Source organism: Dromiciops gliroides, chromosome 4 (assembly GCF_019393635.1).
Source record: "Dromiciops gliroides isolate mDroGli1 chromosome 4, mDroGli1.pri, whole genome shotgun sequence".
NCBI lineage: Eukaryota > Metazoa > Chordata > Mammalia > Microbiotheria > Microbiotheriidae > Dromiciops > Dromiciops gliroides.
The window spans coordinates 129,782,195-129,806,589 of NC_057864.1; the positions used below are offsets into that span (position 1 = coordinate 129,782,195).

The window sequence follows — 24,395 nt, forward strand, 5'->3', positions numbered from 1 at the left end:
AATACATCTGATAGCAAATGGCTTCTGCTTTTGTGCATAAACTGGGGTGACTGCTATAAGGGAGTCAATGCCTTAACCCGGTGGGCCGGGAAATGCAGAGGTGACACTCATGCCTAATTAGGAGGGAAAGTGTTCAGCCTTCCTCTGGCTCTTACCCAGAGACAGAGAAAAGTGAAACTCGGTTTTCTACAGGAATTTCAGCCCTTTGCTCTTGGGGTCTTCGGAAAACAATGCCACAGTATAATCCTTTCCCTAACCAACACGGTTCCGCAACCAACCCTAGAGGCTGTTTGCACGTTGGTCAGATGCTTCATTGCTCTTCTCCTCTCTCATAAAGGAGACCTCATTGGACTTTCACTCTTTAAATATGAAGAGTTAATAATGAGTAGCTTTTCATCTTTGCTCTCCTCACCACCTAGTCGATTGCTGCAGACCATCTGCTCTTAGCCAGGTTACTTCGAAAAGAGGAAGACAGGCATTGGAAGAGCATCAACAGTCTAGGGAGGAAGGGATGGGCCAAAAGAGGAATAGAGAACTGGGGACACAAATATATAGTCTTGACCAAATTGCACCAAGGCTCATCTGGGGAGTGTTTTCCTGGAGTTATTATTCAGTCTCTCAGTTATGTCTGACTCTGTGGCCATGCTCATTCATGGGGTTTTTTTGGCAAAGACACTGGAGTGGTCTGCCATTTCCTTCTCCAGTGCATTAAGGCAAACAGAGGCTAAGTGACTTTCCCAGGGTCACACAGCTAGTAAAAGTGTCTGAGGGGGCAGCTAGATGGCACAGTGGTAAAGCACCGGCTCTGGATTCAGGAGTACCTGAGTTCAAATCCGGCCTCAGGCACTTGACACTTACTAGCTGTGTGACTGTGGGCAAGTCACTTAACTCCCATTGCCTTAAAAAAAAAAAAGTGTCTGAGGCCAGATTTGAGCTCAGTCCTTCCTGACTCCAGGCCCAGAGCTCCCTCCACTGAGCCACCCAGCTGCCTCCAAGGACTAGAGAGGGAACCCTAATATAAACAGTTTGTTTCTCTCTAAAACCAGTGCAGTTCTGGCATGGAGGAAGATCCCATCTGTTCCCACAACAGGACAATGGAAAGGGACCGGAAGAACATCCTGTCCAAGAGGAGAAGGTAAAGGAAGAAAGTGATTTATTTGGAAAGGACAAAAGGAAAGAAAGGAAGATGAAAAGGGGGGGCAGGGAATGGGACAAAAATATAATTCCCATCCTGTCGGAAGGTTTAAACAACAACAACAACAACAAAAGAGATTAGTTTAAGGAGGTTAAATAGCAGCTTCAGGGGAAAGGTAAATATATTCTTCAGCAAGGCTCTCAGAGGGCCACCATTTCCCGGGCAGAGGAGTGACTGGGGGGACCAAACAATCTCGTCTCTTTGGACTATTTAAGGATGTTAGGATGCAGGTTTAGATGCTGCCTAAAAATTTGATACCGTAGCTGAACACAGCATAGGCCAGGTGATACAATTCTCTGGCAGCATCTTATTTATAAATTCATCACGAATCCTGCATCAACATTGCCTTGAGCTCGAAATCTAAACCTTGGATGAAACCCCACAGGGAAAAGTTGGAGCATACAGTAAGGAACAGAATGGGACCCTGAGGGAGGATGTGCTTACCCCCCCCCATCCCACCCCAGGCCTCTGAAAAGAGGACTACAGGATTGAGGTGGATCCCATTGGAGGTAGGTCAGACAGGGTGACCTCAAGGAGATCATCTGTACATATGGCACCAAACTGACCTGGCCTGTGACAGGTGTATTGAAATGTCAGCCGGGGACATTTGCATGAACAGAGAGAAGGGTGGGCACGGCTCTGGGAGCTGCACACCTCCTCTGAAAGCTCACTTCAGATCAAGCCAGAGAAGAGACCTTTGTCTGAACCAAAGAGGAAAATAAAGAGCTACTGAGGGCGTTCTGTTCAATGGGGAAGAAATGGGATTTGACAGGCCACCAGCTGATCAAAGACCTTAACCCTTTGGAGCCCTCATTGGTTACACTGGACAACTGTGCTCGTAACAGAAAGACCCACTCTCTCACCCATCCTCCTCCTCCTCCTCTTCCTCTTCCCCTGTCTTTGCTCCACCAGCCCTACTCCAAGAAGCCTTGCCTGAACTTCAAAGTGACCTCTCCCCTCCTGAGTTTCTCACTTGGCTTGCATTTCTCTCCCTCTCCCTTACATTGCATTATTTCTGGTCTCATCTCCCCATTCTGCCAGCCTATGTTAAACTTATTTTTGGAGACAGCCCACTGTGCCTAGGACAAACTGCAAAGAGGCAGTGAGGTGGTACAGTAGAGAGATAGAGGTCTGGTCCTAGAGTCAGGAAGAATAAGGGTTCAAATCTAACCCCAGACACTTATCGGCTTTGTGACCCTGGGCAGGTCATTTAAGCTCTGTCTGCCTCTGTTTTCCTCATCTGTAAAATGACTTACTTCCCAGTGCAGTTGTGAGGATCAAATGAGATAATTGTAAAGCACTTAGCACAGTGCTTGCCTGACACATGGTAAGAGCTATATAAATGTTAGCTATTATTGTCCTGCTGTGGACACATAAGCAGTATGATCCTTAAATGCTATCTGCCTCAGTTTCCTCATCTGTAAAATGGGGGTAATAACAGCATCCACTTCCCAGGGTCGTTGTGAGAATCATACGAGATAACTTTTGTAAAATGCTTGGCAAATCATAACACGCCGTGAAAATTCAAGCTCTCATTACAGGTACTGAAACCGTGATTTCATTGGCATAGAGACCTCCAAGAGAAGGAAACTCTTTCTACTAATAGAGATCAATATGTTCTTTATCTCTTAGGGTTTTGGAGAGCTGCCTGGGGCAACTCTAAGTGACTTGCCCAGGGTCACACAACCAGCATGTGTCAGATGGGAGACTCGAACCCAGATCTTCCCAGTCTCAAGGCCAATGCTCTAACCATTATTCCATGCTGCCTTGCACAGAACTAGCACTTAATCAATGAATGCTGAGCCCGGCTTATTTATTTGTTCTTTCAGAGGGAATTGGTTCTGCCCTGGGTGGCAATGCGTTGGCTGCCTCCTCGGTGCTGAGTAAACAGTCCCTGGCTTCCTGGATGCCCAGAGAAAGAAGCCAGCAGGGCCGCCCCCTCCCAAACATCACTCTCTCCCAGTGCCCGCAGTTTCAGGGAGTTAGCTGACCACGCCTCTGCGGAGCTGGCCCACTGGCAGGGCCATGGCTGATTTCCGGCTGTGCTTTTGGAGGAACACAAGTCAGAATGTTCTTTCCCTTAAGGGGGTGAAACCTGTTTTCTCAGCTAATCTTATACCAAGATTTCTGTTGCAATGACAGAAATGCTTGGGTGATCTAGGACCAACAACATGATGAGGCAGTATGGAGTGGTGGTTTGAGTGTCGGACTCAAAATCAGAAAGACCCCAGTTCAAATCTGATCTCAGGCATCAGCTGTGTGACCTTGAGTAAGTTGCTTGACCTCTCTTTGCCTCAGTTTACTCAGCTATAAAGGGGAGGGGGTGGATTTGATGGTCTTCTAGTTCTCTATGTTTTTAAGCACTGGTCATCTAGAGGCTTGGATGTCTGATTTTATTGACTGAAAATGTCACTCACTTACATTTCTTTCTCTGAGGGGCAGGCTGATGTTTGGCTGCTTCATGTAACCACAGAATCTCAGTCTACACATGGGGGAAAGGAAATAGCCTCGTGTCCTAGAGGAATAGCTGCCTAGGAGCAGCACAGTGGATGGAGTCAGCAAGACTTGTCTTCCTGAGTTTGAATCTGGCCTCAGACACTTACTAGCTGTGTGACCCTGGGCAAGTCACTTAACCCTGTTTGCCTCAGTTCCCTCATTTGTAAAACAAGCTAGAGAAGAAAATGGCAAACCACTCCAGTATGTCTGCCAAGAAAACCCCAAAGGGGTGCATGAAGAGTCAGACATGACTCAACAACAATGAAAAACCTGTGAATTCCATGACTTCCTCCTTGGAAGGGCTCTAATGAGTGGGTTGGTAAGAGTTGAGGTCCACGTGGCTCCCACTGTATGGAATAGCAGGGTAGCCATAGCCCTGTTCTGAGTGGCCCCACCTCCCCACCCCCACTTCCCTCTTTACCTTGATGCCCTCGATCCTGAATCCAAGGGTGGCTGTGGAGCTAATGGTTTCTCTCCACTGCATGTACCGGGGCTTGGTCACTGCCCTCTGATTGTTCTCCTCTTCTGTTGGGGCATCAGGGTCCACTTCAATCATCTTCTGGTACATGTCCTTGCGAAGGCTGGGCTTCTTCCGGGCTTTGGTAAGTTCCTCTTCCAGATAGGTCCTGCATGGGGGCACAAAGCTGCATCAGGACCCTCTGTGGCATCAGCCTGCTGCCATAGCAGAGTACACACATCCCACTCCCCTTGGCCCCAGCTATCTGAACATACTTAACCAACAAGGGTAGTAACAAAGGGTGTGAAAGTAAGGGGGGCAGCTAGGTGGTGCAGTGGATAAAGCACTGGCCCTGGATTCAGGAGGACCTGAATTCAAATCTAGTCTCAGACACCTGACACTTATTAGCTGTGTGACCTTGGGCAAGTCACTTAACCCTCATTGCCCCACCAAAAAAAAAAAGAAAGAAAGAAAAGAAAAAAGAAAAATAAAGTAAGGGGAAAGTGGGATGGGTTCTCCTAGCATTTCCATTGTACTGGGCACTTAGCACAAGAAGTGGAGGGCCTTACTTGAAGCCACCTAGTTAGTTAGTAGTAGGCTGATGCCTCTGGGGCCTAAGTGTTATAGGTCTACTTCTGTAAAAGCCATTTTCTGAATAGTCACCGAATCATGGGCCAGAGGATCACAGATTTATATACATCTGATACCACCTAGTCCAGGAGTTCTTAGTCTTTTGTGTGTCATGGATCCCCTTTAGCAGTCTGATAAAGCTCATGTACCCCTTCTCAGAATAATGTTTTTAAATGCATAAAATAAAATACACCAGATTAAAAAGGAAACCAAATATACTGCAGTAAAAATGCAATTTTCTTCCCACCCAAAATCATGAAATTTAAGAACCCTTAATCTAGTCTAATCTCTCCATTTAACAGATAATGAAACTGAGGTCCAAAGGAGGAAAGATACTCCCCAAGTATTACTGAGCCTAGTGGCAGATCCAGGATTCAAATCCAATTCCTCCGACCTCTTTCCACTCTTTCCACTGTACCAGGAGGGAGGAGAAAAGGAAACAACATCCAGTTTGGGAAGCTTCGCCCTATGGACCATGTAAGAGAGATGGATACCCAGGACTGGAATCCCATACTTAAAACTCCCTCTAGAAGGGCAGCTAGGTGGCACAGTGGATAGAGCACTGGCCCTGGATTCAGGAGGACCTGAGTTCAAATGTGACCTCAGACACTTGACACTAGCTGTGTGACCTTGGGCAAGTCACTTAACCCTCATTGCCCCCCCCCCCAAAAAAAAAAACTCCCTCTAGAGAGAATATAACAGTTGCGGCTTTTTTCTTCTTTATATCCCAGTGCCTAGAACATCGATTTACATCCAGCAGGCATCTAACAAATGTCTGAATGGAATCAAACAGAATGGTAACCAATTGAGAAGAGAAAGAAAGAAGACTGCAATCTAAAACCAAGCCTACTCAGCTCAACAGAAAGGAGGAGACCCCCGGGAGCTGGGGAGGGGAAGGCTGCAAAATGATTGGAGCCCCCAGCTAAGGAAGAGGAGGCAGAGCATATGTTCTTTCTGATTTCATTGCAAGGAACCATCTTATGAGTGCTTCGTGGCTGCCCAAATCCCCTCGGTGATTAACTCTAATTATGTCATAGGTCAACCCACATCCCCCCCCCCCCCATCTTCTATCCAGCAGGTGGTGGTTTAGACTTCATGGTAAGGCCAGAAAAAAAAAAAGAGTGAGAGAGACAGCTTTGAAATCTGTACCCCTATAGCAATCAATCAGCAAGTATTTATTAAGCATCTGCTCTGTGCAAAGCACCTCTACTAGGTGCTGCAAATAATAAAGATAAAAAAAGAGAATAGTCCCTGCCCCCAAGGAGCTTATGATCTAGCAAAAGAGAAAACATGTAGATAGATAGATGGATGGATGGGTGGGTAGATAGAGAGATAGATAGATAGATAGATAAAGAGATAGAGAGAGATGATGGATGGGTAGATAAGTAGATAGAGAGACAGAAAGAGATGATGGATGGATAGGTAGATAAGTAGAGAGATAGACAGACAGATAAATAGATAGATGGATGGATGGAAAGATGGAAAGATAGATAGATAGATAGATAGATAGATAGATAGATAGGCAGATAGGTATGTATATGCAATACAGATACTATATAATCTGGGGGTAAGGCATGAGCAGCCAAGGGAACAGGAAGGTTTCACACACTTGAGCACAGAAGGTGAAGAGGGAAGGTATTCCAGGCCATGATCTTGGAATGCTTCTCCAGAATGGAAGGGGCCAGAATGTCATAGACTTAGAATAGTCAGGAGGTGGGTGGTCAGTGTGGAAGGAACATAACTTGCATGATGGGGAGTACAATGACATAGGGCTGGAAAGAAGAGTTGGAGCCACTTTGTGAATTGTCTAGAATGGGCTCAAGCATTCAGCTGAGTGTCTCATAAATGGGCTCAGTCTCTTTCCCATCCCCCAAACAATTCAAGTTGGTTTGGTGGTGTTCTTGGGGCTCCGGTTCTCATTTGTCCCAATAAAGACCCAGGGTCACTAGGGGAAGGTCCCACAAGCTTCCATCCAAGGAAGCATCCTTTCCTTATTGGCTGCTCTGGGATACAGACCCATGAGTGGAGGTCACACCTCTGTAGGGGATAAGCAAGACCCACTGCCTGTTCCTACATTCTGCCTGCCTGCCTCTCTCTCTCTCTTTAAACTCCCCTGCCTGCTTCCAAAAATTACCCAAAGGAGCATGTGACAAAACAGAAGTTAACAATGTCAGTGACATTACAGGGAAGTCATCTTCCTCTGACCACTCTGCGTAGGTGGAAGCTGCCCACACAGGCAGCCTATTTCAAGTTTGAGGCCTACCCTCTTCCTTCTCCCGGGCCTGCCTCCCCCTCCCAAATTCTCTCTTCCTCTCTCTATCTCATGCAGCCTCGTTTTCCGTCCTTCCTGCCCGCCCCATCCCCCTACTCGTCCTTCTCTGAGCTGACCATTCTTTCTCAATGTTCTTTTTTAAGATGCTGAACACCCTGTCTAAGCTGTGTTTTGCCCAAATATACCATTGTACCAACTGGTATCAACTCAATTGAAAGGGGAAAAAATCCAAAAACTTGAACCCTTAAAAAAAAAAAAAGATCTTGCACCTGACATTTGGATCCTTTTGTATCTTCTAGGATGTGCTAAAGACAATCTCTTCTCTTTTTTATCCATTTAATCACACATACACACACACACACACACACACACACACACACACACACACACACACACACACACACACACACCACTCTCTCTCTCTCCCTGTTTCTGCAATCAAGGACACCACAGGATGTTTTTGAACTGAGTTGTTTTGATGCCATTTTTGACTCATCTGATATTTTGTTGTTGAATCGTTTCAGTTGTGTCCAAATGACCCCATTTGGGGTTTTCTTGGCAAAGATATTGGAGTGTTTTTTTTTTTCCATTTCCTTCTCCAGCTCATTTTACAGATGAGAAACTGAGGCAAACAGGGTGAAGCGACCTGCCCAGAGTCACACAGCTAGTAAGTGTCTGAGACCAGATTTGAAGTCTTCCTGACTTCAGGCCTGGTGCTCTTTCCATTGTACCACCCAGCTGCCCTCATCTGATATCTACTGATTTTTCAATAGATGGTCTAGGACTTCTGATGTAAGTGAGAAGGCACCTTACTGGGAAGGAGACATGGCTCCCTCTCGACAGACATCTCCTGGAAGGGGGAGAAATTCAACTCCAGGGGCTGGGAGGGTCAGGGACTATACTTCTGCAAAATACCTCCTGTGTGCTTTCTTAAACAGGAACCAGGTTCAAAGGTCAAAGCCCTTCTTTATTTGTACTTTCTCCAGACTCACACAAAAAGTGCTTGAAGACAGGAGCTGGGAGTTGAAGCTGGATTGGTTGACCCTAGTAGCAGGGCCCATAAAGAGCTGTGCATTGAATGGAGGAGGAATATGGCAGACAAATAGGGGCTGAGAGAAACAAGAGTTCAAGGGAAGGAGCCCACTGTTTTCCCTGAAGTCCCCTCCAAGGAAAGCTCTGAGTCCCAAGACAACTCAGTATTCTATAAGCAGTATCCCTCTTTATTTCTTGCCTATGTCCTAGGATTATCATCATCTTGGAAAAATTAGAATTACAAGTGACCCAGAAGATGATGGAAAGACATATGGTGGTTGAAAAGAGGCTGTGGTCTGACACCAATGATGACTTTCCCGAGAAGTGTGGAAAAGACATCGAGGGCTTGCAGGAGTAGATAAAGAGGCAAACCAGTTATGTAGTAAATAGGAGGGATAAGAGATAGGCAACTATAGATGGGCATTGCCCTTGGCCTTGGCCTAGAGATGCCAAGTACTTGTTGACTGATTGATTGAGGCAGTAAATGAGAACCAATATGGCGCTATGGCCTAATGGATGGAGAACTGGTCTTGAAGCTGAGAATGAATAATGGATGCCTCCCAAATGTCTGGTGGGTCTTTAATGGCAGCTTATGGAAAGATGGAGACAAGAGGATGAGAAAGTACTAGGGTTGAGGGTGGATTGAAGACCGGGAGCCACGTACCTATCTTTCCCTCCTCCTTGCCTTCCTCCTTCCTTGACTGCCAGCGGCACATACTGGATGCTGTTTAGCCAAGCTGGAAACTTTCCAGACTAAGGAATTTGAAGCTTCCTTCCTACTAGTGCACTGCACCTCACTGCGAGAGGCTATTTTGGACAGAGAGGGTAAAGGCAACAGCTTCATCAGGTCCAAGTCAGGGACCCCTCTGCCTTGCCTCTAGTGACTTAAGGGAGAGGGACAAATGACATTTCTCCACCTAGGAGGTGCTCAAGGCCAGGGGCCTGGGCTGAAGCAGGTCACCGCTCAGGCAAGCCAATTTTCAGGAAATTATCAGCTGTGATCTCTCCAAACAAGGATGTGCTTTTTTGGGCAAGGCTCTGGTAAGAGCCAGTTGGAATATTTTCCATTTGTTTGTGCTGCAACCTGAACTCCACTCCCCTCCAGGCAGGACGAGTTCTGCTGCAGTGTTTTGGTTGGAAGAAAGGTCCTCTGCTTCCCCCTTGGAGACCCTACCATGGGTTCCAGAGGGGCTCAGCTGGGTGTCTCCAGAGAGGGTCTTTCAGAGGGAGAAACAAAATTTGGTAGATAAAAGTAAGGAAGTATTGTCTTATGGAGGGATTAAGTCCAGATTTCCCAACATATTTGTTCCCTGTGGTTCAAGGAAATGAAGGGACTTAGGGCAGCAGGGGAAAGAGGTGAGATGAGAAATACGGGTGGGTTTTATAACCTGTATTCCTTCATTTATCCACTGCTCCTTCACCTTCCCCACCCCTCCCCCCACTCCCACCAGACAGTACCAAAAAAGCACAAAACATTCTGAAGTAGCAGCTCATGTTTCATACGAGAAATTCAAAGGGTAGGAAGGAGAAGAGGGAAAGTGGTCAAGCTTTTATGCCAGCCTCCATTTTGTTCCTTTCCTTCAAAGATGGTCTGCCAACCATGACATCCCCACCCCCAAATCTAGGTCTTCTCCTAATGGAATTTAAAACAGGTCAATTCAACTGGAGAAAACAGGTATTTCTATGGTGCTCTGACCCCACTCCATCCCATCCACCTCCCCAAACTGTTCAGGGCCAGCAATAGGAAAGACTTAAACACTTTGACTCATGCCATCTAATCCTTGGTGCCCATTTGGGTCATGCCCAGCCTGAGGTTGTCAAGATGGCCCCATGCAACTTAGCGTGACCTCAACCCAATGATGGGAGCTCCTCAGTCATCGTCAGAGCAGATTGACTTGCTAAGTTATACAACCAAGCAGCTCACAAGAGAGGGATCTGGTGAAGGAAGAAACTCTTGATGGCAAAAGGTCAGAAAAGAAAGGGCCCAAACTTCCCATGGGAACTTGCTAGTGCCATCAAGACACCTCTGGGGGCAGCTAGGTGGCGCAGTGGATAGAGCACCGGCCCTGGAGTCAGGAGTACCTGAGTTCAAATCCGGCCTCAGACACTTAACACTTACTAGGTGTGTGACCCTGGGCAAGTCACTTAACCCCAATTGCCTCACTAAAAAAAAAAAAAAAAGAAAGGAAGAAAAAGACACCTCTGAGTCCTTTCTACCTGGTAACAGGGATAGGTGGCTGGTCTTGTGATTACTTGTATCTCCGGTCCTTGGCACAGAGTAGACACAATAAATTCAAATTAATTGATGACTGATTGATTGATTGATCAGCATAGGAGTCTCTCTACCGATGGAAGCCAGCATCTTTTCTGAAACACTGAGTCTTAGAGTTGTCTAGAGCACCAAGAGGTTAAGGGACTTAACCCAGGTGTTGGCTTCAAGGCTAGCTCTCTAAACACTAGGCCATGCTGCCTCCCTCTCTAATTATAATAATGTTAAAGCATTCCTGTCATATGTATATTGATTCACAGTTTGCAAAGTGCTTGCCCATACATAAGCTCATCTAACTCCCCTTTTAGGCAGGTGGTATTGAAGCAGTGGAAAGAGTATGGGCCTGGGTTTGAATTTCACCTCTTGACATTTACCAGCTGTGTGACCACAGGCAAGTCACTTAACTTCTCTCAAGTCTCCCTGCATTTCACCACTGTACAAGAGAGCTAAGAATAACACCTAGCTCACAGAGTTTTTTACATCAATCAAATGAGATATTGCATACAAAGGTGTTTTGTAAATGTTACAGAGCTGTACATCAGCTATAATCATTATCATTCCAACTCTAACAATTTGAGATTCTGCCATTTTTCCCTTTTGCCCTTCCATGCCTCTGACCAAGCAGTGGGCCCCCATTATTTAGCAATGCCTATGGTTCCCAGGGTGATGCTGTTGACCTCTGGGTAGCAGGAAAACAACAGTGGATTAGGTTCCCACCATCAACTCTTAGTCATCTGTTAGTAGTTTAGGGTTTGGGTTAAGTGCCCAAATGGCACAAAGGAAGACATGCTTTGTGGTTTATGCAAGACCACTCAAAACGATCTACTCCTTTCCATCTTCTAGCTCAGCTGAAGGTCATTGGGTCCAGGCCTAACATAGATGAGTGTCTCTCTGATTCCTCTTTGTATCTCTTTTTGTCCCTAAGCTAAATAGAAATGTGATTTTTTGAATGAACAATTATTTTTATTATCCATTCCTTCCCTCTCCTTCATTATGGAAATACCTGAGGGCTAGATATATTTATAGCTTCCTTATTATTGTTCCATTATAAGCAAGTAATCATCTTGCTTGATGCCTACATTATCCTTGTCCCAAACTATCCCCTTCAAAGCCCATCCATTCAACAGCTGTCCTACCATTTCACTGTTCCCTAAGGAAGCTAAGTATAGAACAGAGAGTACCTCGTAACATGAACTCATCTCAAACAACTTTGGAGGTCATCCCTTCAGTCCACCTCAGGGATGGAGGTCTTGAAGCAGATCCCACTTTAATCCAAAGTGACCCTGGAGAAGCCTGGACCAGCACCAGGTTATCTATCCAGAGTTGGGCTCTAAAATGTAGAGGGATGGTCTAACCCGGGGAGGGGTTCTAGTCCAAAACAGGTCTTTTCGTTACTGAGGCTAACCTTGAATGAACCTGAACTTGCATATCATCCCTAGAAAAAAATGCTCTAACCTCTTGAGATATCTAAGAACTAGGGAACACTCCCTCAACCTCTCAATCACTCCCATATCCCAGCTAGTCTTTAGATGATCTCCTTCGATGATCAGTTTCCTCAAAAACCCTTCTGTGCACATTCATCTCACAAGTAAGCCAAAGCGCATAAATTTAGCTCACCTGACTCCCATCTTGCAGTCCATCACACAGGGAGAGTCAAACTCAGCCAGCAAGTCCTCCATCTGGTTGTACCGCTCCCCGTCCTTCACTACGTCCCCGTGGTAGGCAGGGACAAAGGGCTTCAGAACGTCTGTCATGAGGCGATCAAGACAACGTTGCTCTGATTCACAGTGTTTCTTCAGGATCCTGCCATTGGCGGCTGCTTTGAAACTCCCTGCATAGCAAGAGAGAGGAAAACGGTTGGGTCCCCAAGTAATCGTGAGAACGTAAGCCCCTTAAGGGCAGAGGATGTGTCTTACCTCATGTTTTTTGGTCTCCGCTAAACTTTGTCTCATCCAGTACCTAGAGCAGCGCTCTGCAAAGAGCAATCGCTGGATGAAAATGGAATGAATTGAAGTGGCAAAATTTTCCATTCTCGGCTTCCAAGTGAAATTCTCCAACTCATTAACCCCAGTTGTGTTCTCCACACGCGCCCTGATGGCCTCACTTCTTTCCACAGACCCATAAACAACTCAACAGCTGGGCAAGTCATGGTTTGACTTGATTTACTCATCCGTAAAAAAGGGATAATAATAGCGCCCACCTCCAAGGATTGTTTGAGGATGAAATGAGATATTTGTAAAGTATTCTATAATAAATGATAGTTATTGTTGTTGTTGTTATTATTATTCATCTGTAAACTGGGGTGATGATAATATCACCTACTTCCAAGGGTTCTTGTGAGGATCAAAAGATTCAATTTTTTTGTTTGTTTGTTTGCTTTTTTTTTTTTTAGTGAGGCAATTGGGGTTAAGTGACTTGCCCAGGGTCACACAGCTAGTGTTAAGTGTTAAGTGTCTGAGGCTGGATTTGAACTCAGGTACTCCTGACTCCAGGACCGGTGCTCATGCTCTATCCACTGTGCTATCTAGCTGCCCTGAGATTCAATTTTTAAAGCACTTAACACAAAGCCTGGCACAGAATAGGTGTTTGATAAATGCTCGATTTTAAAAATATATTAGTTAATGTCTTTGTGAGTTGCCCTGGCCAAATGAATCAATCACGTGGGGACCAACCTTTTGCCACAAACTTCTATGCCTTTAGCTGACTGACATACTCTCCACACCCAGGCTCTCCCTGGAAGCCTCCCAGCGTGGTAGAGCCCACTAGAACATGTGCTTTCCTGGGATAGCCCTAGATAATTCTGGGTAACCTCCACTCCATAATTAGGCATCAGGACAGAACTTGACTGCAGACAGTTACTCAAGAAATACTGATGGAGCCCATTCCATGTACTCAGTACTGTGCTGGGATGGCGGGTGGGATAAAGTATAGACCCTGTCCTAGAGGAGCTTGCAATTTACTCTGTGAAAGAAGATGCTGGTGAAACGCTAAAGCTGCAGCTGAAAGTGGATGATAAATGCTCAAATGAGCAAGATATCTGGTACGTGATGTGAGGGTTGCTAGAGGGGTTATCTTCAGGATTTCCTCTTTCTTCCATCCCAGAATTAGGGGACCCTGAGCCTCAGGAGGCTGTAGGGGTGGATTATTCTTCTGTCTGTCACATAACAGAAGAGGATGTCTCCAAGACAGCTTCCTTATAGCAAGAAGTGGGGGAAGGTCATGGGAGGAGGAATTAAAGTGAGGATAAACTGCATTGACATGAAAGGCTACGTTGAAGAACAGGGTTCAAAATGGGGTGCCTGTCCCAGTATCAGACCATAAACTCTCATCGCTAAAAGGAACTTAACCTAGAGAACAAGAGGAAGGGAACAAGAGTTTATTAAGGGTCTACTATGGTCTAGTCAACATGCTAAGTACTTTATTTTTCATATAATTTCATTTGTGCCTCATGACAACGGGGGGGGGGGTGTGTGCTATTATTTCCTCCATTTTATAGGTGAGGAAACTGAGAATGATAGAGGTTAAGTGACTTACCAGGATCACATAGCTAGCCTGAGGCAAGGTTTGAACTTGGGTCTTCCTGACTTCAGGCCTATTGATCTATTGATTATACCTGCTTCTAAACCTAGATACCCCAAACTCCTAGATACCCCAAGCTCTACCCTCTAAACTTCAACTTCTACCTTCACCAAAGGTAGACATGGACATAATGGGTGGCATCCTTCCCATAACATTTAGGGGACTCCCTAGGTTCTGCTGGGAGAGGCCAAAGGAGCTGCACCTACCTGCGTGCCCGGCCAGCTGGATCCAAGGGTACTTCTTTTTGAAGGACATGACGAAGGGAGACCAGTGCACCATGTTCTTGATTTTCCTCCATGATTTGCTCTACAAACCAACAAACAAAAAGTCCTACCTATTAGAAAAGAGGATACTGATTTATTAGTCAAGCAAATTCTAAGCAAGGTGAGAGTTGGTCACCTGGTGAAAGTTGGTCACCACCTGTACCAGCAGACCTGGTGAGCCTCAAGGAGCAAAAAGCACTTCACAAGAATGTAGAGAAAGTGGGAACCTTCACTCTCATCTTACAAATTAGTTCACTGAGGCCCAGAGAAATCAGGTCGTTTGCCTGGGGCTGCAGAGTAGACAAATGGTGAAGCTGGAAGTGGGTCGCCATCTTTCTTCAATGCTCTATCCCTTTATTGGTAACTATGTTCCTCAAGCAAAAAATTGGGATTATATTTTCTTACAAAGGTTTTTATTCCCCTAATTTATGTCGATCAACATTTTTAAAAACCTGCATAATGCTAATATAGAATTCATTGACTTTACAACTCAAAATGTTAGAGTCAGCCATTGCACCAACACCTACATAAGATGTGCCAAGTACTTACAAACCACATACATAACAATAGACACATGACAGATAACACATACATATCACACCTTTTTCTTTTGCAGTATGGACTTGTGATTTTCATCATGTGTAGTGAATTCCCATCATGGGAATTCCTTTTACCCGATTCAGATAAACTACTCCTTTTTTTTTTTTCCTACTTCCAAATTCTCTCCCTTGCTTCCCTTTTCCCCCACCTATTGAGAAGGCAAGAAAAATGAAACTCCTTATATATATGAAGTCATGCAAAACCTATTTCCATATTAGCCATGTTGTCCCAAAAAAAGAAGCAAGAAAAATAAAGAGGAAAAAAAATCTACTTCAATCTGTACTGAGTTCATTAGTTCTATCTCTCTCTCTTTCTCTCTCTCTCTCTCTCTCTCTCTCTCTTTCTTTCTCTCTCTGGAGGTGTATGGCATTTTTCATCATGTGTCCTTTGAAATTGCTGTGGATCAGTGCACTGATCAGAGAACAACTCATCTCTAACTTAGGGTCTTAGAGGTTTGACTGCGGCTACTGTCCAGTGGGTACATAGCTAATACAAGTCAGAAGCTGGACTTTTATCCAGGGCTTTCTCTAAAGCTGGCCCTTAATTGACATAGCAGCTTGTAGTTATAAGAACAATAACTTATGTTTATGTCATGCCTTGAGATTTACAAAGTGCTTTTCTCACAATGGTCTAGTGTCCTGTTACATTGTCAGTGGCTTCAGCCCTCTTCCTTGGCTGGGCAACATATTTCTAGGCCAATTTCTTTTGGGGACAACCCTTTGGCTACCCAGAATTGAGACAGAATCCAGGGGTACTGGATCTAACAGGGAGCTTGAAGCAATAAAACATTTGAGGAAATAGTGCTTGAGAGAGGTAAAGCTATTTGTTCTCCATAGTTACATGGCTAGTAAGTAGCTGGGTCAGGACTTGAACGTGGGTGCTTTGACCAAGGACTCTTTCCATTACATCACACATACACAACATAGACCAACAAAAACATGGTTTCATTTTTGTCTTTGTACCCTCATGCCTGGCACAGAGTGGCACAGAGACACTTAATAAATGCCTGTAGACTGAATGACTAATTAATGAATAACCATGGTTTTCTTTAGCCCATGTTCCTCTATCTTTTTTTTTCATGTCTCAGTCTTTTATCTTTGAAGAATATTTTTAGTGTGGTGCTTCCTGAGTTGATTCATTCAGTTACTGTTGGTCTGCCAAAATGTCAGATGTTCTGGAACATGGGAATATTTTCTGGGGATAACGGGGCAATGTATTTGAAGTTGACCGTCCTAGAAAATTCAGGATAACTGGTCACCATGTTCCACTTTCCCATTGGAGAAACAACCATATAAACCCAGCCATCCACATGACCATGGCCTCCTCAGAAGAAACCTACTGGCAGGATTCTAGCCAGTAAATACTGCATGAAGGCAACATGCTGTCAGCTTCCTCTTCCAGGGGGGGAAGGTACGGGAGATTTCTCCAGGAGTGAGTCTCAATTTCAAAGACAATTAACACTCAACAAGCATTGGTGATGATGATGAAGATGATGAAGCATTTACCACATGCCTGGTTCTGTGCTAAGTGTTGGACATACCAAAAACAAACAAAAAAACCAGTCCCTACCTTCAAAGGGCTTCTGTTCTAATGGGAGAGATGAAATGTACATAAACAGATGTATAAAGACACATCCAATGTAGCTATGATATAAGACTCCAAGGAAGGTTCTCTCACTGTTCATTTAATTTCATGGAAAGAAGTCTGGAAACACAACCTATCCCATCATTCCCATAATAATCTGAGCTGACTATGTACCTATGCTGTTGAGGTATTTTCTGCAATGAACACAGCCTTGCTAACCCAAAATAAGACACAGTCCAGAAAGATGCTTAAGCCCATTTAAGTGGCCATATTTTTAATGCTGAAGGAGACTTTGGAAGTTATCTGGTCAAACACCTTCGGATTGCAGATGGAGAAACTGAGACCCAGAGAGATGATTTGCTCAGAGTCACACGCGGATGAAGTGGCAGAGCCAGGATTTGGCGTCTGGCTCTCCAAATCCTGGCTCCCCTCCCTGCCCACCACCACTGTACTGCTCTCTTCAGGGACAGGATGATCTCTAAGGCCCTCTTTCAGTCCCAAATCCTATGATTTCAGCAGTGGAAGCCATGTATACCCCAACCTTGCCCCACCCCAACCTTGCCCCATCACTAATGAGAGCTGTATTTGTTAGGCACTTTGTATTATTGAGGTACAAGGCCCAAGACCAGCAAGAGGAAAGAAATAAAAAGACAAAAGTTGTTAGGGGAACGAAGGAAGAATAAGGGAATGAAGACTTGATTCTTACCCATCTCCAGCATGGAGATGGTATATACTCTGAGACATTGATGTCATATATACACAGTGGTGCTAACTTTAAGGTTCCCTGTTTCCTAACCTGAATTCTTATAGGAATTAGATGTTCCAGGAAGGGGAAACAAGTGGCCTAGAGAGATGAAACGCCCTGCCCTAAGGTCACCCAGGAAAAAAGAAGAAAAACCAAGATTCAAAATAAGATCTACTGACTGCAAATCCCATGCTCTTCTGGATTTGGACCTGAGAAATGGAACAGAACAATTGAACTGGAGAAGGAAGAACACCATGTGGAATCCCAGAAGGCAGCTGGGTAGGCTCAGAACCCAATGCTCTGCCAGATGGTAGGAAGCATCTCAGCTGCCAGAGACTTTTGAATCCCAAGGTTAAAACAAACAAAAAAAGATGGGGGGAAAAAAACAACTCACTTAATAGGGCCATATTTTTTTTTCTCTTTTTGCTGAAAGACAGCTGTTTCAGTCATCAAGTGTTAAAGTTTGAATCTGCCCAAGGAGAGGGAAACTTTCCTCCTAAAACCAGCAACCTTCATCACAATGCCATTAACCCCTAATCCCAAGGCCAAGAGCTATTCATGTAAACGAAAGGAGGTACATTGCAGGAACTAGAGGAAACTTTGCCATAAAAGGGGCTGGGCCTTTACTGAAAAAAAAAAAATTGTTTTTTCTAGATTCTTCTTCTGATGGGGAGAAAAACAGAAAGCTAATGAAGGCGGAGGTATTTCTTATCTGAGAACCCAGAAGGCTCCAGGAACAATCAATGGAGACAATGCACAGGGGCAACAATGGAAAAACCTAATTATTACACAAGATGAGACAAGCAGTGATTTGTCCTGCTCCTTCAGAAGCCATTAAGGCAGGTCCGGTGGAAAAGTGCATAGGAAACCATTACCTGGCTCATTCTGCCCTTGAGGTAAGTGCATACCTTGGTCCACCTCTTCCACCCTCAGTTCTTCCCAACAGAGGCAGAGGTAAGCCGGCTCTCTAGAGATGGGAAGGCCAAAGGCCTAGGATGCATCTTGGACCAGCTCAAGTCAACAAGCATTTATTAAGCACCTACTGGGTACCAGGCACTATAGTAAGTTCTGTGAATAAATACAAAGAACAGCCAAACAGTCCCTGACCTCAAGGAGTTCACAAGTCTAATGGGAGTGAAACCACTTAAAAGAATTATGTATAAACAAAATATACAAGATAGACTGGAGATAATCAACAGATGAAAGGCACTAGAACTAAAGAGAATCAGGAAAGGCTTCTTCTCACAGAAGGTGAGATTTAGTTAGGATTTGAAGGAAGTCAGAGAAGATAGCAGTTACAACCATCCTCAGTCTAAGATATATAGAGAATCCATTTTGGAAGCATGAATACCGACAGACTTAAGAATCTAGGCATATCTTATCCTGTGGGCTTTCTCTTGAGGATGCATTCTCTTCTTTTCAGGCATGTATTCATTCATTCATTTGTTCATTCGTTTGTTCATTCATTCATTCATTCATTCTAGATTCTGAAAAATGGATTCTCTGGGGCAGCTAGGTGATGCCATGGATAGAGTCCTGGTCCTGAAGTCAGAAGGACCCATGTTTGAATCTGGCCACAGACACTAGCTGTGTGACCCTGGGCAAGTCACTTATTCAATTGCCCCCCCCCCCCGAAAATAAAACAGGGATTCTCCTCTTTTTTTGCATCATGGACCCTTTGGGAAATCTAGTGAAGCCTATGGACCTCTTCTCAGAATAATGTTATTACATGCATAAAATAAAATACAATAAAATTATAAAAGAAGCCAATTATATTGAAATAAAGTTACCAACTTATTTTTTAAAATTTCAGAAAACCTCAAGTTAAGATCTCTTTTGGGGGCAGCTAGGTGGCATAGTGGATAAAGCACTGGCCCTGGATTCAGGACGACCTGAGTTCAAATCTGGCCTCAGACACATGACACTTACTAGCTGTGTGACCCTGGGCAAGTCACTTAACCCTCATTGGCCCACAAAAAAAAATTTACATACATACATACATGAATGAATGAATGAATGAATGAATGAATAAACAAATAAATAAATAAATAGATCTCTTCTAGCCAAGCAATTTGAAGTACATATAAAACCAGATCCCTTCCCTAGTTGAGAAAAGGGGGGAAAAGACATTCACAAACGTAATAAGTAGCAATGTTTCGCTGGCTGGCCTTTTCACTTGCTAGTACCTTATCTTGATAGAATTTCTACCTGCAGAAGTGAGGTTAACTAAATAAGGATTAAGTTCCTGAATTTCTTACTTATCAGTTTTTATCTCCATAAGATCTCTCCCATACAACCCCTTCCCTCATATCTTAGTCCAGACCCTTGTCACGTCTTTCCTGGACAACTACAATAGCTTACTAATCGGTCTCCCTTCCTCCAGTCTCCCTCCCCGTCCTTGACAATCCATCCTGATACAGCTGCCAAATTATAGACTTAAAGCTCAGATGTGACCATCCCACTTGCCTGTTCAATGAACTTCACTGGCTCCCCATTACCTCTAAGATCAACTACAAACTCCTTTGGCATTCAAAGACCTTCAGGACTTGGCTCCAGCATACATTTCTAGCCTTGATACACATCATACAAATATTCTATGCTGCAGCCAAGGTAGTTTCTTGTTCCTCACATATAATATTCTCTCCATGTCTTTGCCCAGACTGTTTCTGCATAACTGAAATGCACCCCTTCCTCATCTCTGACTCTTAGAATCCTTTGTTGCTGCCATGTCCAACTCTTTGTGACCCCATCTGGGGTTTTCTTGGCAAAGATACTAGAGTGGTTTGCCATTTTCTTCTCCACATCATTTTATGGATGAGGGAACTGAGGCAAACAGAATTAAGTGACTTGCCCAGGGTCACACAGTTTATAAGTGTCTGAGGCCAGTTTTAAAGTCAGGAAGATGAGTCTTCCTGACTCCAGGCCTGGAAAACTCTTATCTACTGTGCTTCCCAGCTGCCCAATTAAAATCCTCAGATCCCTTAAAACTCAGCTCAAACACCACTGCCTACATGAAAAGCCTTCCTGATCCCCTAAATGTCTATTCCTTCCCCTCCAAAAAACAATTCCCTTATATCATTTTGCATATATTTGATATATTTGTATATATATGAATAGATACTTACCTTTCTTAATAGAATTTAAGTTAAAGGACAGTTCCAGTTTCATTTTTAATCTGCATATTCAACATCTAGCACTGCGTCTGGCACACAGTAGGCACTTCATAAATGTTTACTGAATGCCTGAGTGATTGCCTATCATATACTTAACTGTAAACACAACTCCCATTTTGGGTTGTGTGGCAGCATATGGATCTATTACCTGCCAAATGATTAGAATAGATAAGGAGTGGCATGGGAGTTCAGAGAAGCAGATCAAAGTGATCTGAGGGAATGAGGCAGTCTGGTTATACCTGGCCTCTTGGCAAGGGTTGATTTATAGGCACATAGGATTTTCTTCCCTTGGATGGATGCATTTAGGTACAAAGGAATGTAGCATGTTGGGGAGGGGGGAGGTTACTCAGGGTCAGTCTGCAGTCCTGGCAGAGCTGGCCAGTTCCTAGTTAAATGTGGGCAGCAAATGTATCCTAAGAGTATGAGAAGCTAGACCTCTGGGTGGCTAGATTTATAAGGTTGTCTCTCTTCCTATATCCTTGGTTTCTATATCAACAAATTATTGCAAACATGAGTTCTCTCTCTCTCTCTCTCTCTCTCTCTCTCTCTCTCTCTCTCTTTTTGGGCAGGGCAACGAGGGTTACATGACTTGCCCAGTGTCACACAGCTAGTAAGTGTCAAGTGTCTGAGGCTGGATTTGAACTCAGGTCCTCCTGAATCCAGGGCCAGTACTTTATCCACTGTGCCACCTAGCTGCCCCCGTCCTTTATTTTTTAACTGTGTCTTTGTCCCTTAATTCAGAGACAAAATGTTGCAAGTGATCAGAGAAGACAGCATGGAAGAGGTGGGACCAACGGCTGGATCATGAAGGATTGATAAGTTTTGTATAGAGGGGAAAAAAAAAATAAACAGGGGCAGCTAGGTGGTACAGCCAGTAGAGTGCCAGGCCTGGAGTCAGGAAGATTCATCTTCATGACATTCAGATACTTACAAGCTGTGTGACCCTGGGCAAGTCACTTAACTCTGTTTGCCTCAGTTTCCTCATCTGTAAAATGAGCTGGAGAAGGAAATGGCAAACCACTTAAATCTCTTTGCCACAAAAACCCAACTGGGGTCACAAAGAGTTGAACACAAATGAAAAATGATTGAGGAAAAAAAAGAGGAAGGATCTTCCAGGCAGGCCTCAGTGTTGAGAAGAAGTGAAAAGACAATTCTGTTATGGAAAATGGGAACAGGTAAGGTTTTCTCAATGGGATATTGCCAAATTATGAAGGACCAAGGATCTTGGCTCTGATCTTATAGATAATGAGGAGCCACTGGTGGTTTTTAAGCAGGGGAACAGCGCCTTATAGTGAGGTATGATAGGAAGATTAATCTCTTCTGTCTTCAGGGAACTAGTGAGAAAGATTCTTGCCCAGCAGTAAGGTTGGGCTCATTCAATAAGTCAGTCAGTCTAATGAGTCACTCAAGAAATATTTACTGAGCCTAGACTAGGTGTCAAATGTAAGGAAGCTTCAAAAGAATAAAGAAGACAGATACCTCGGAGGCAGACTAGGTACAGTTGACAGAACTCTTTTATAGACTGTACACAGGTATCCAAGGGGGGTTAGAAGAAGGTCACACAAATGGATCCCTAGAATTGTGGAATGGCTAAGAACAGAGGGAAAGATTTCACAGATAAGGTAAATCAATCATTTGTTAAACATCTACCACCTACTAGTCTCTGGGCCAGGCCCAGAGGATACGGAAGACTGAAACAATCCCCACTTAACCACAATCTAACCCCCATTCTAATGGGGGGAAAGGACACAGTCCAAGCCTCGAGAGGGTGTTTCGGATTATGAATGCTTGCATATGCTCTTATATCTGTTAGGAAGAAAATGGCCAGGGTTCCTAGGAAGAAGAGAGAGAGAGGGCAGTCAATAAGAGGTGGGAACACACACTCCGAGCTTGAAACTTTAAGGTATCCAGAGTCTACTGGATATCATCCAATTCCCTCCCAACATAGCTAAATTCTGAGTGCTCGGGGCTTTTTTCCAATTTCAGCTTCACTTTTCCCAGTCCCCCGTGAAGAAGCATTTGTTAGACCTGGAGATGGGCCCCAAAGGGCCAAAGGCATGGAAGTCCTTCCAACCCCAAGCAGCCCTGCCTTAAACAAAGCTGGAGGCAACGGAATATTCCATTTCCAGAGAAATGCCAGAAATGATTCAATTCAACTGAGCAGGCATTTTATTCACTATGTTCTTGGAGAATTCTTTACTATCTGTTGGCAAAGACAGAGAGGGGCTTTTCCCCCTCTCTGGTTTTAAAATAGCAGCACCAGGGGTTCTGCCAGAGCTCACTGCCAAACCAAAAAGGCAGGGTAGACATTCTTGAAATCTTACTGGGGAAACGTCTGCAGGTTGAGATTCAAGCAGCCCAAAAAGAAGGAGAAAAGGGGTAAAAAGGAGTCTAGAGTAAGCACAGAAACCGACATTACAGAGCTTGAGAGACCAAGCCTGCTTCAGGTAACAACTGTTCTCTGGCCAATGCCAAAGAAAGTTTCCCGGATGATCATGATCTCTCTCTCTCTCTCTCTCTCTCTCTCTCTCTCTCTCTCTCTCAACAACCCCACATCCAAGAGAAAGCTTTTAGCTACCCATCTGTCCTCTGCATATGAGAGGTATGAAGACAATGGAATGGGGCAGTGGGAAGCCACTGAATGGGCCTGAGTCATCATGGCTTCTCTCCCTATCTGACCCCTCATGGTCTTAAGAACTGGGGGAAAAGGGAACCCTACACCCATTGCTCTTAAATCTGAAAAAAAAGAAAGCTCCCCCCCCCCAAAGAGCAGTGTGGGTCAGTGTGTGTGGGGGGAGGGAATGCTGGATTTGGAGGTAGATGACTTACTAGCACTGTCACTTTATTGCTTGTGTTGACCTTGGACAAGTCATTGAATTTTCTCATTGGTAAAATGAAAGAATTGGAGTAGATGACCTTCAAGGACTCTCCCGGCTCTAAATTTATGATCCTTTATTTTTTAAAGTACTTCTATTTTTAGAATAAGGTAGGATTTCCCAGGAAACAGTAATCCTTAGCATTCCAATATCCTCCAAATAATCCTGGAAATAAATACTTGCCTGCCCTCCTAGAAGACAACCTTTTCTCTCTCACCCACCAATTTGCCACTTGCCTCATGACACCCTTGATGCAACTACTATCAGGAACCTTGGCAGTGGAAGCCTTGGGGCTCAAGCCCTTTCAGTGGTAGTAGGCGTCCTGTGGGTCCTCTACTTGGGCTGCTTTTCAGTGAATGACAAAAAGCTATTGATCTCACTACTTTCCTATAATTGTCAGGTGATGGGGAGAGGAACAGGAAATAAGTTTGCTGCCCATTTCCAAAGCAACTCAAAAGGACCCTATGCTTCTCAGCCGGGAGCCACTCAATTGTCCCAAAAGCTCACCTACCCAGACAAACCCAGGGGCATTCTGAGTCACTTGCATAGGTGCATATATTTATGTTGTGCAAACTGGCACAGTCCCTAAACTTATTAATGCCGATCAGACTACAATGAGGAGGCATGGTAATGAGCGTTTACATTGGAAGCACGGTGATAAATACAATCCATCAGTGGTTGACACTGTCAACAAGTGTGGGCAGAGTGGGTACAGCTGGTATGAGAGAACTCCTTTCAGATCTCAGATAGCTAGATAAGAGATAGAAGTCGGAGGGAGGAGAGCCGTCCAAGCAGGTTCATTCAAGATGTTTCCCTTGGGCAGTCAACCCTGGCTAGATGGGTATCCCTGCCCAGGTGGAGCTTAAGCAATAAGTACTTCAGCTGGAGGTGGCCTGTAGCCCATCAGAAGAACAGTTCTTAACAAGATGCCAATGCCCTGAGATATGTTATGGGGCTGCTTAAGTCAGGACTTCCAGCACTGCTACCAAGTGACACAAGGTATAGGCTTTGTCCATGAATCAGATCAGAGAATATGAAAACTTCCAGTCTCTGTGGTTTGGATTACAATGGGTCTTTATGCCCACACACACAGCATGAGTTCTACTGTGGGAGGTTCTTAAGAGTACTTCTAGAGAGAAAACAAGGTAAGAAAACCAAGAACCAATGTACCTTATTTATGGGAATGAGGTTTCCAGTCCACATTTCTTAAACCTCCTATGTGTA

The 24,395-nt window shown here is 44.4% G+C and overlaps 1 protein-coding gene across 1 annotated transcript in view; it reads right to left on the reverse strand.

Annotated features, from left to right (window-relative positions):
• The window catches only part of ITPKB (inositol-trisphosphate 3-kinase B), a 166,713-nt gene that overhangs the window by 12,060 nt on the left and 130,258 nt on the right, over window positions 1–24,395 (reverse strand). The window contains exons 3-5 of the mRNA XM_043962475.1: window positions 14,137–14,236; window positions 11,969–12,182; window positions 4,113–4,317 (exon numbers count right to left, since the gene is read on the reverse strand). Of these exons, the coding sequence (XP_043818410.1) occupies window positions 4,113–4,317; window positions 11,969–12,182; window positions 14,137–14,236 (519 nt within the window). The remainder of the gene's footprint in view (window positions 1–4,112; window positions 4,318–11,968; window positions 12,183–14,136; window positions 14,237–24,395) is intronic.